This window comes from Odocoileus virginianus, chromosome 9, assembly GCF_023699985.2.
Source record: "Odocoileus virginianus isolate 20LAN1187 ecotype Illinois chromosome 9, Ovbor_1.2, whole genome shotgun sequence".
NCBI lineage: Eukaryota > Metazoa > Chordata > Mammalia > Artiodactyla > Cervidae > Odocoileus > Odocoileus virginianus.
The window spans coordinates 60,618,195-60,630,338 of record NC_069682.1 but is presented as its reverse complement, the minus strand read 5'-3'; the positions used below and the strand labels follow the sequence as shown (position 1 = coordinate 60,630,338).

The window sequence follows — 12,144 nt, the reverse complement described above, 5'->3', positions numbered from 1 at the left end:
GTGAGGGAGGCAGGGCAGTGAAGCCTGGGGACTTCTAAGTCAGGCATTCTGGACACATCACCATCCTGAGCTTCGCTTCCTTCACTATAAACTGGAGAGAACAGAAACAACACTGTGGGATTGAATGTTCACATTAGATAAAGTGGGTGGGACAAAGGGCTGAGCACCCCATCTGCCCCACAAGTGTGCAAAGCATGCTACCATCCCATTAAGACAGGGATATTTCAGCTGCGACCTGAAGGTACAGTAGGAGTTTGCTAGACAGAAAAGTTGAAGTTAGGTGGGAGGTGGGTCCCAAAGAGCATTTTAGACAGACAGAATGGCACCCAGCACTCCCCACTGGGCTGAGGACAAAGGTACCTAATAAACACAGGAGGAAGATGTTGGCCGGTGGAGTTACCTAAAAAATTCAAACCGAAGCTGAGCATCCTTTTTAATTTCTTGGTCCAGCTTGTTCGCCAGGAAATCCTCTCGGTCGACAACCAAGAACTCTGTTTCTTCCATACAGACCACGGTGGCCCCCCTCACTGAAGAGGTGAGAGAGCCCATTTCCTGTTGAATGGACAGGAGCACAGGCAAATGAGAGGCACCCTGAGTTTCTGTCTGCAGCCTTGACCACCTCTTCCCCACTTCCATCGCCCCCCAGAAATCTCTCCTCCCCAGAATGCGGGTTCCCTGGCCCCATCCTGTGCCCCCGCTTACTCCCTGCTGCTGTGGATCGACCCTGCCCGCCCCCCACCGCCCACCACCATATGCTGCCTGTGGAAAGAGGCGACCAGGCTTGACCAAGGCAGGGGAAGGAAGCTGGAGAGGCCTCGCTGAGGGGTCACTGCATCTCTGGGGGTACAGAGGGAACACACGCCTTAAAACATCACAGATGAAGTGGTCGGACTTGGACATCACCAGGCCCAACTCAATCGGCATTTGACAGGTGAGGGTGTGGTGACCCACAACAGGGCAGGCAGCAGAAGGCAGGACGGGGGCCTGGCCTGGAGGTTCCAGCAGGAGTTCTGTCACCCCCAACCCCACCCCAGGAGGGCAGACCCTTCCCCCGTGCTCACCCCGAAACAGCTGCCCTTTTGCAGCAATGTTGGGTGGGGATCTAGGAAGGCACTGCTGCCATCCTCGTCCTCCGTCACGGCCACCGTGCCCAGGTAGATAAAATAAAAGCTGTTGCCCTTCTGGCCCTTCTTGACAATCACACGCCTGCGACCAAACCTGGGGAAAGACCATGGCCGGTTGGTCTGGTAGCAACACACAGTCTGGTCCCTGCCAGGAGGAGATCTAGATGGTCTGCTCTTTGTTCTGGAGTGTGAAAGCACAGATGGGCGTCCCAGGTGGCACTAGTGATAAAGAACCCACCTGCCGATGCAGGAGACCTCAGAGACTCAGGTTTGATCCCTGGGTCAGGAAGATCCCCTGGAAGAGGACATGGCAACCCACTCCAGTATTCTTGCCTGAAGAATTCCAAGGACAGAGGAGCCTGGCGGGCTACAGTCCATAGGGTCGCAAAGACTTGGACACGACTGAAGCGACTGTGCATGCACACACGCCTGAAAGCACAGATGGGGCTAGAGGGACCTCAGAATTGCCCAGCCCCAGCTCCATCAAGCTTGACCTCTTCACTAACATGTGTCCAGTTCCCACCTCCATTAGACGGAAGCTTCAGGAGAATACAGCCTTTGTCAGTCTGCTTAGGCATCTAAGTAAATGCTCAATGAATGGTCATTGAATGAATGAATGAACAACTGCTGGAAGCAATGGATGAGTACCTAAATGATTAAGAGCACTGGCTTTAGAGTCAAACTAGGATCCAAATCCTGGTTCTGCCGTTAGCTGTGTGATAGTAAGTGAGTCATATCCCCTCTCTGAGCCTCAGTTTCTCCTGTCTGTAAAATGGAGATGAGCATATATAGAAAGAGATGGATAAATGGTGGAAACAGTGGCTGACTTTATTTTTCTGGGCTCCAAAATCACTGCAGATGGTGAAATTAAAAGATGCTTACTCCTCGGAAGGAAAGTTATGACCAAACTAGACAGCATATTAAAAAGCAGAGACATTACTTTGCCAACAAAGGTCCTTCTAGTCAAGACTATGGTTTTTTCAGCAGTTATGTATGGATGTGAGAGTTGGACTATAAAGAAAGCTGAGCACCGAAGAGTTGATGCTTTTGAACTGTGGAGAAGACTCTTGAGAGTCCCTTGGACTGCAAGGGGATCCAACCAGTCCATCCTAAAGGAGATCAGTCCTGGGTAGTTATTAAAAGGACAGATGTTGAAGCTGAAACTCCAATACTTTGGCCACCTCATGCGAAGAACTGACTCATTTGAAAAGACCCTGATGCTGGGAAAGACTGAGGGCAGGAGGAGAAGGGGACAACAGAGGATGAGATGGTTGGATGGCATCACTGACTCAATGGACATAGGTTTGAGTGGACTCCGAGAGTTGGTGATGGACAGGGAGGCCTGGTGTGCTGTGGTTCATGGGATCGCAAAGAGTTGGACACGACTGAGCGACTGAACTAAACTGAATAGCTTACTACCCAACTGAGAACTTTTAGAGCAGAGGGAGCCAGGTTCAAAGCAAACTAAGAGTTCTTAAGCTCAGAGGAGGACAGTTTCTGTATTTCAAATGCAAGTTCAAACCACACCTCTTTAAATATTTATTCATCCATTCAATAAGTTAGACAAATACCAGTGGTGTCTACCAGGCATAGTGATAAAGGACAAAAACCTTGTTCTCAAAATTACAGTTAAGTACAGGAAGTAAATAAGATTTTTAAATGCTTTAAAATGAGAATTCCCTGGTGGTTCAGTGGTTAGGACTTCACATTTTCACTGCCTGGGTTCAGTCTATGGTCAGAGAACCAAGATCCTGCAAGCTGCAAGGCACGGCCAAAAAAAAAATCACTTTAGGAGAGGTTAATTCAGAAGCACAGAGAAAGGGCACTTAACCCAGTTTAGGAAGACCAGAGAGGGCTCTAGGATAGTGAGCGGAGTCATCCAGGGCGACAGAGAGATGGAAGGGAGTCCTAGGCAGAGGGACCACCATGTCCAAAGGCACAGAGATAGCTGGAAGCCTGCACATTCAGAGAAATAACAGTAAGCTCCAGCAGAGAGGACAATGTACAAACCAGAGGCTTTATCAACAGAGGAAAGAGGAGATGGCCCAGATAGCAGTGACTAGATTGGAGAAGGCAGGAATATTCAGCCAGGAAAGAAGACTTTGGGGATAAAAAAACACAGGCCAGCCTTTATTCCAGGGTAGACCCTCAGAGATCATCCAGCTCATCCAACATTTGGGGGGTGAAGAAAGATACCTCTTATAGTAGATATCTGTTTTCTTTTTACTGTCAAGCATCTGCTCACCTTTTTCCACCAGCTGATTTTTGTTTTTGTTTGTTTAATTTATTTTTGGCTGTGCTAGTCCTTTGTTTCTATGCCTGGACTTCTCCTTGCAGTAACTTCTCTTTTTGTGGAGCATTGTGGAGCATTCTCATTACTGTGTGCTTCTCTAGAGCACTGGCTCAGTTGTTGTGGCATACAGGTTCCATGGCATGTGGGATTTTCCTGGACCAGGAATCCCACACAGAACAGAGACTGTCCACTGCATTAGCAGGCAGATTCCTAACCACTCAACCACCAGAGAAGTCTTTTCTTGACTCTCAGGCAATCAGAACATCACTGACCAACTGGTGATACAAGTGAGGTCAATCTGGTTCAGAAAAAACTAATCCCAAGGCTCTGACTTAACTGGGAAGAGGTAACTCCCTTTCCCAATGGACTGAACTTGGACAGATGGAAGCTTGCAGCTGTGGCTGTTGTAGCGGGCTGGCTACCATGAAGGGGGAGTCGCAGCCAGAGACCCTCCTTTGCATTCGTATTTGCATAAGCTGCTTATGCAAAGGAAGTGCCAAGAGATGGAGAGAGACAGACATGCTGTGGGTCACTGGTGACACTAAGCCCCTGGATCCAGCTGAGCCTGAAGCTGGAGGATTATCCCAGGATTTTTCAGATATATGAGCCATCAACACATTCCCATAGGCTGGATTTTCTGTCACTTTCTAGGGGAAGAATCCTATTTGATCTGCTAACCCCCAGTCCCAGAAATAACAAACAACCAGCAGAGAGCTTTAATAATCATGACCTCCTGATGTTCACAAAAAACCTGAAGATTTCATATTATTGGCTTCATTTCCCCCATGGGAATTGTAGGCTCAGAAAGGTTAAGTGGCTTGCCTGAGGTCACACCAGGGCAGATGGGACATTAAATTCCAGAGCTTCTCGGCCTGTGATTCTTTTTCTTTCTGTGACACTATTCTGCCTGTTATCGAATCTTACAGTTTAGACAGTAGTGATACCCTCTCCTCTCCCCTCGACTGGAACAAAGAAGATGGTTCCCCCTGCCTGCAATGTCCTGTCTACAACTCCACCTGTCAAATCTACCTGCTCAAATGCCACCTCTTCTGTGAAACTCCCTTGGCCACATCAGCTGGAAGGTTACCTCCCTTCCCTGGTTTTTATTATCTGTGAGATGGATCCTGCATTGGGAATGAAGGGTCCATTTAGTTAGTGGTGGTTATGCCCTAGACTGTGACCTCTAAGAAGGAAGAGAGAACACAAACCTATAGTGAGTTTACATTTAGATTTTCAAGACAGGTCTTACCTCAAATATTCTACTAGGCTGCCCCCCTGAGGCCACTGAAATTTCCTGGAAATAATGTGGAAATACCACAAGCACCTCTTAGGCTTCTCTACTACAATGGATTTATTCGGTCCTTTCTTTGTGTCATGGACCAACTGACAATCTGGTGAAAGCTTCACAAAACAATGTTTTAAATGTATAAATGAAAATACAGCCAAATTACACTTAACAAAAACCTAAGCTTGTGATACAGCAATATATCTGCCTCTTTCTTAAGACACTGCAAAACAAAAGCTAGCAACAGACCTAATAACTACCATCTTTTCAAAGATGTGATAAATGTAAATTGACTTTTGAGAAATCTGCACCAACTTAAATAAGTCATAATATCTCTAAGTTCTTTTGGTAAAAAAGAATTATATAGTGGTTTGTTACCTACATTCATGACTGAAGGAAATGATAAATTTGAGAGGATAATGAAAAACAGATAAATTATTTTTTCTCATCCAAGTTCACAGACCCTTGCCCTAGTTGTTCCTACCTGGATGAAGTACCTCATTTGTGATCCCTTCTGGCTTTTAGGACCTGAATTTTAGTCTCAGCTCTGCTACTTATTTAGGGGGTGAAATCAGATGAGTCATTCTGCCCACTTTGCATATAAAGGTCCATCTAGTCAAACCTCTGGTTTTCCCAGTAGTCGGGTGTGAGAGTTGGACCATAAAGAAGGCTGACCACGAGCGAACTGATGTTTTCAAACTGTGGTGCTGGAGAAGACTCTTGAGAATTCCTTGGACAACGAGGAGATCAAACAGGTCAATCCTAAAGGAAATCAACCCTGAATATTCATTGAAAGGACTGATGCTGAAGCTCCAATACTTTGGCCACCTGATTCGAAGAATCGATTCATTGGAAAAGGCACTGGTGCTGGGAAAGATTGAGGGCAGGAGGAGAAGGGGGCGACAGAGGATGAGATGGTTGGACAGCATCACTGACTCAATGGACATAAGTTTGAGCAAACTCTGAGAGATAGTGAAGGACAGGGAAGCCTGGCATGCTGTAGTCCATGGGGTCACAAAGAGTCGGACACAACTAAGCGACTGATCAAAAACAACAAATTCCCCCCACCCCGAGCTTTAGTTTTCTCATCTGAAGACAGAGAGAAGACAGAGAGAACTGGACCATAGCCTTTCTGAGGTTCTAACCAGATCCTCTTCAGACTCAGAGGCTCCTTATTTCTGAGCAGATTCTCAATAAATGGCTGAGATACAGTGGGCTGTAGTCATAACAGTGAGCATGAGGTGAAATGACAGACGGTTTCTCACAGCCAACACCTCACAGAGGGGCTGGTGGACCCAACGTGGCCTTCACAGCCCGGCCCTTCTTGCCTGGCCCAGCCCCAGCCCAGGGGCCAAAAGGCAAGCCCCTCACTGACCGTTCAAAGCGCATGACCTTGGCCAGGAGCAGCTGCAGGGGCTCCGAGTGGTTCCGGTAACTGTCCAGAACCTGCAAGAGGTTGCAGAGTGACTGGATCTCGTGCTCTGCCCTCCAAGAGGGCTTCTTCTGCGTGATCTGAATGGCCCTTGGAGGGAAGTGACCCTGGGGGGAGAGAGAGCCAAAGTGACGCGGAGGACCCAGCAGTTGCCCCCAGAAGCTGGCGGGCAACTCCCCACACTCCTGCCCCCACCCTTTCCCACTCCCACACAACAGTGGCTGACACGTGATAAGTGTGCCCTGAGTGCTGGGCATCGGGACAGGCATCTTGCACTCACCAGCTCGCTGTGTCTTTGCCCAAAGAAGCATGATGCGATTATTACCCCCATTTGACAGACGCAGACACTCAGGCAGGACTGTGACCTAGAACCGCTATATGCCAAGGCCTGTGTCCCCCACTACTGACCAAGAACTGCTCTACCATTCACTGACCCCACCAGTCAGTAATGGGGCTCCCTGGGCCCATTCGACACATTGCACACTTCAGTCAAGGGAGACAACCCTTGCCTCAAGCCTGTACCTCAGCAAGCCTCAGGAGCCTAAGGAACAAAGAGAACCTCCAGAGATTCTCAGCTAACCCTCCTGAGCCAGGACTCACAGACCAAGGTGAGGGCAGATCCAGGCATTCGCTCACCACTCCCACCTGCCAGGGAAACAGCGCTGTGATATTTATTTGTATGTATTTGGCTGCACTAGATCTTAGTTGTGATGTGTGGGATCTATTAGTTGCAGCACGTGGAATCTAGTTTCCAAACCAGGGATCGAACCCGGGCCCTGTGCATTGGGAGCAAGGAGTCTTAGCCACAGGACCACCAGGAAAGTCCCAGGAGAAAACCTGAATGCCTACCACAGCCTGGGGCCCTGATAGGGTCTGACTCCCTACCTGCCTACTGCCCTCCACCTGTACCTCCTGCCTCTCTCCTTCATTCTCTAGTCTCCACCCATCTTTTGCCTGTGCCAAGCTCACTCCTGTCTTCAGTCTTTGCTTGGGCTGTTTCCTCTGCCTGGAATGTCCCTCCCCTGGATTTTCACAAGAACACGGCTGTCACTTCCTCCTCTATTCTGCTCTCAGCTCATACGGTGCCACATCCTCAGAGACTCCCTTCTGGATCATCTGAGCTAAAACAGCAGGGCCCCCCCAGCACTCCGTAAGCTCAGAATCATTTTCTTCAAAGCATTTAACACTTTCCGAAACGATCTTACTCTTTTTTGTTAAAGGAAAAGAAAGTGAAAGTCGCTCAGTCATGTCCAACTCTTTGCAACCCCATGACTATACAGTCCATGGAATTCTCCAGGCCAGAATATTGGGGTGGGTAGCCTTTCCCTTCTCCAGGGGATCTCCCCAACCAGGGGATCAAACCCTGGTCTCCTGCATTGCAGGTGAATTCTTTACCAGCTGAGCCACGAGGAAGTCCCCCCCTGCTTTTTTTCCAACCCCATGAACTGGAGCCTGTCAGGCTCCTCTGTTCATGGAATTCTCCAGGCAAGAACACTGGAGTGGGTTGCCATGCCTTTCTTCAGGGGAACTTCCCAACTCAGGGATCGAACCTGGGTCTCCTGCATTGCAGGCAGATTCTTTACTGTTTGAGTCTCCCAGGAAGCCCCCTTTTTTGTTAAAGTGTATATTATGTCATTTTCCCACCCTAAACACACACACACAAATCTTGAACTCCACTGTCCAATATGGTAGCCAACAGCCACGTGTGGCTATTTAAACTAAATTAAATTTAAAAATTAGTCCTGGAATTCCCTGGTGGTCCAATGGTTAAGAATCCACCTTCCAATGCAGGGGACCCAGGTTCAATTCCTGGTCCAGGAAGATTCCACATGCCTGTGGACCACAACTACGGAGCCCATGCCCTAGAGTTCTTGCTCTGCAATAAAAGAAGCCACTTCAGTGAGAGGCCCACGCATCACAACTAGAGAGTAGTCCCCACTTGACACAACTAGAGAAAGCCCAGGCACAGCAACGAAGACCCAGTGTAGCCAATAAATGAATAAATAAAATTAGAATTAAAAAAATTAGTCCCTCAGTCCCACTAGTGACAAGTGCTCAATGGCTGCGTGAGTCTGTTGGCTACTGTACTGGATAATGCGGGCTACTAAACATTTCTGCTGTCACTGAGAGTTTGAAAGGTGCTCTAGAATATAAGCCCCAACATAAACACAATAAGGACTTCATGGTGGTCCACTGGTTAACATTTCACCGCCCAATGAAGTGGGTATGGATTCAATCCCAGGTCAGACAGCTAAGATTCTACTCGCCTCGTGGCCAAAAAAAAAAAAAAAAGATGCAAAAATATTGTAACAAATTCAACAAAGACTTTAAAAATGGTCCACGTGAAGAAAATCTTTTTAAAAAATAAACACAACAGTGGCCTCGTCCACCTTGTTTACCACTCTTAGAATGTCTCACATGTAGTGGACACTTGACGAAATAAATATTTACAGAAGTACGGATGAATGCCAGCATCTTACATAACAGTAAACTGTCTTGAAGCAAAAGAAAGTAGGTCACGATGAGAATTCTGGTCATCATACCAGGAGATCGGAAGCCACGCACATTCACTCAGAAAGGCAGTGTAGCGCAGTGGTTAAGAGCGCTCAGGCTTGGGTACCAGATGTTGAGTTTGAACTTGGTCCTGCTACTTCCCAGCCAGCTGTGTGTCCTGGCACAAGCCTCTTCTCCCAGAGACCCAGTTTCCCTGTCTGATAATAACAGAAACTATGTGGACAAACCAGAGTTAATGTTGTCGAGGGCTTACAATGTGCCTGATGCAGAGCAAGGGTTATGGAAGTGTCACAGTCTCTTTTATGGTCTGAATCCATTCCTTCTTACTATCAATAACCCATTAGGACTTCTGTTATAAGGTCTATTTATGGCAAAACACAGATGCCTCTGGCTTCTATGAACCAAGCTCACTTGGGGCCCTAATTCCTCCAGGAAATCCTTGTTACCACCCTCAACCCTTGAGACACCCTTCTGTTGATTCCTACAGATTGTTATTTAACTTTCTGAGTAAGTTCCATCACCTTAACTCCTATTAGCTCCTTAAGGGCAGGTGCGAATGTTACAGTCATCCTTGCTCCTCATATCCACTCAGGTGGGGTGGGGAGGAGTGGATTGGTTCCAGAACCCCTGTCAATACTAAAATCTGCTGTTGCTCAAGTCCCTCCCTTAATATGGTGTAGTATTTGTATGTCCTCCCATATACTTTAAATCATTTCAAGATTACTTAAAATACCTAACACAATGTAAACACTATGTAAATGTTGTAAATACAATAAATAGTTACTGCCTGCAACTATGTATTCCAATTTTGCTTTTTGGAACTTTCTGCAGTTCTCCTTTTCTGAATATTTTCTGCCTATGGTGGGTTGGATCCGAGGATGTGGAACCTGCTACAAAGATACAGGGAGCCGACTGTACTCCCCACCACAGACACAGACCGAGGCCTACCCAAGGAGCTCAAAAAAATATCTGGAAGGAAGAAAAGGAAGTATCATTCAAACACAGCCCTGACTGTTTCTCAAACACCATTTCTCAGCACTGTCAATTTCACTCACTTCAGGCCAGCTATTCCTTCATTGTGGTCCTCCAGCACAGCAGTCCCTAACCTTTTAGGCATCAGGGATTGGTTTCGTGGAAGACATTTTTTTCACAGACCAGGTCAGGGGGATGGTTCAAGTGATGAGGACTGATGGGGAATGGCAGTTGAAGCATCACTTGCTCGCCCACCACTCACCTCCTGTTGTGTGGCCCAGTTCCTAACAGGCCACAGATGGTAGCGGTCCACAACTCTGGGGTTGCGGACTCCTACTCTAAAATACAGGAAGGATAAAGGAAAATAAGAGGGGCCATCCATAATCTCACCACACAGAATTAGCCATTAACATGTAGCATTTCTGCGTGTGTGTGTGTACATGTGCGTGCTTAGTCGTGTCCGACTCTTTATGACTCCATGGATTGTACCCACCAGGCTCCTATGTCCATGGAATTTTCCAGGCAAGAATACTGGAGTGGTTGCCATTTCCTTCTCCAGGGGATCTTCCTGAGCCAGGGACCAAACTTGCATCTCTTGCATCTCCTGAATTGGCAGGTGGATTCTTTACCACTGTGCCACCTGGCATTCTTGCTCCCTGCCTTTTTCCTATGTATAAATAAAACTTTTGAAACTAACACAATATAATGACTATTTCCCATTAAAAACCAGAACAATAGATAGTTAAAATCCCCTCGTACCATGTCACACCTAATCCAGGCCTGCTTTCCACCACTGGAATTAATCATTATATATGTTATTTTTTATTATATTTATTTTTTACTCTGCTGGGTCTTCACTGCTGGGAGTGGGTTTTCTCTAGTTGCAGTGAGCAGGGGTTACTCTTTAGGTGTAGTGTGCGGGCTTCTCATTGAGGTGGCTTCTATCTTTAGGGAGCATGGGCTCTAGGGCTCCAGGGCTTCAGTAGTTGTGGCTCCTAGGCTCCAGAGCACAGACTCAATAGTTGTGGCACATGGGCTTAGTAGTTCCGAGGCATGTGGGATCTTCCCAGATCAGGGATGAACCCGTGTCTCCTGTATTGGCAGGCAGATTCTTTACCACTGAGCCACCTGGAAAGCCCTATGTATATTAGTACAAACTTATACATGTGCCCAACAGAGTATGTATAGCATGATTTTGCTTTTATTTACATAAATGTTAAGACTGCTGACATTGTTTATGCAACTTGCCTTTTTTTCACTCAAAACTACATTTTAGAAATGTGTCCATTGTTTCCAGTGTCTCACAAATGGTATAATAAATGAATCTGTGATTCTAAGCCTTGATAATTCTTAAGATTTTTTGAGACATTTAGTGTTGGTAGAGTCCTAATATGGACTATACTGAAGTTTAGTTTTCAAGTGTTATCCTGAGAGACATCTTATATATGTATACATATGTGTATCAGTTTGATTGTATATAATTTATATACAATTCACCACTGAAAGTGTACAGATCAATTTTTAGTGTATTCAGAGTGGTACAGATATCACTACAATGGATTTTAGAGCCTTTGAATCACCCTAAAAAGAAACTCGGTACCCATTAGCAGTCACTCAAAGGGCAGGTTGGATGGCATCACTGACTCGATGGGCACGAGCTTGAGCAAGCTCTGGGAGATGGTGACGGACAGGGAATCCTGGCATGCTGCAGTCCATGGGGTGGCAAAGAGTCAGATACAACTGAGTGACTGATCAACAACAAAAGGGCAGGTTTTTAAAGCAGGTCTTTATTCTCCATCTCCGTGTTGGAGACAGAGCCAGAGAGGCCTTGCCTATAAGGTGGACTTTCCCTCTGCATCCTCCTCTCTCTCTCTGCTGCTATGCACAGAATTGCCCACATCTCTAGAGCTCCGTGGCCCTCAGAAAGACCCCTAGTTTCTCCCATCTGAAGGGCAAAACTTGTGTAACCTTTCATGTCCAGGGTCAGATACTGGCTGGTCTTGAAATCTGAAGAAACTCAGAATTTGGATGAGTTACTGTGCTTCATACATAATGGGACATGAGAAATTAGATTATGCCCAGTGGAGGGAGACAATAGAAGCCACACCTTGGTTCCAAGGGAGGAGAGGGGAGCAGAGCGATCAGGTGGTCCTGTACCTGTTAGAAAGTTCTGTGCCCCCTGCTCTTCCTGAGAGGAAAACCAGCATGGCTGCTCCAGGCCAGGGTTGAGGCAGGTCTATGGGGGTGAGAACTTCAGATCTTTCCTATAGAGAAGCCCCTTAAGAGTTGACATTAAATTTCAAATTTTAATTTAATATCCAGGATTTGTTGGAGAGAAGCTCAGAACATAATAATGCTTGAAATTCAGAGAACAAATCACACAGGCCAAGTCACATGATGCTGGGAAAGATGGAAGGCAGGAGGAGAAGGGGACGACAGAGGAGGAGATGGGTGGAAGGCATCACCGACTCAATGGACAGGAGCTTGAGAAAGCTCTGGGATATGACGACGGAAAGGGAAGCAT

The 12,144-nt window shown here is 46.8% G+C and overlaps 1 protein-coding gene across 2 annotated transcripts in view; it reads right to left on the bottom strand.

Annotated features, from left to right (window-relative positions):
• Positions 1-12,144, bottom strand: part of CNBD2 (cyclic nucleotide binding domain containing 2) — a 64,346-nt gene that overhangs the window by 31,457 nt on the left and 20,745 nt on the right. For both annotated transcript variants that reach the window (XM_070472580.1, XM_020894078.2), the window contains 3 exons: positions 6,078-6,241; positions 1,062-1,218; positions 401-552 (listed from right to left, as the gene is read on the bottom strand). In XM_070472580.1, coding sequence (XP_070328681.1) covers positions 401-552; positions 1,062-1,218; positions 6,078-6,241 — 473 coding nt within the window. The remainder of the gene's footprint in view (positions 1-400; positions 553-1,061; positions 1,219-6,077; positions 6,242-12,144) is intronic.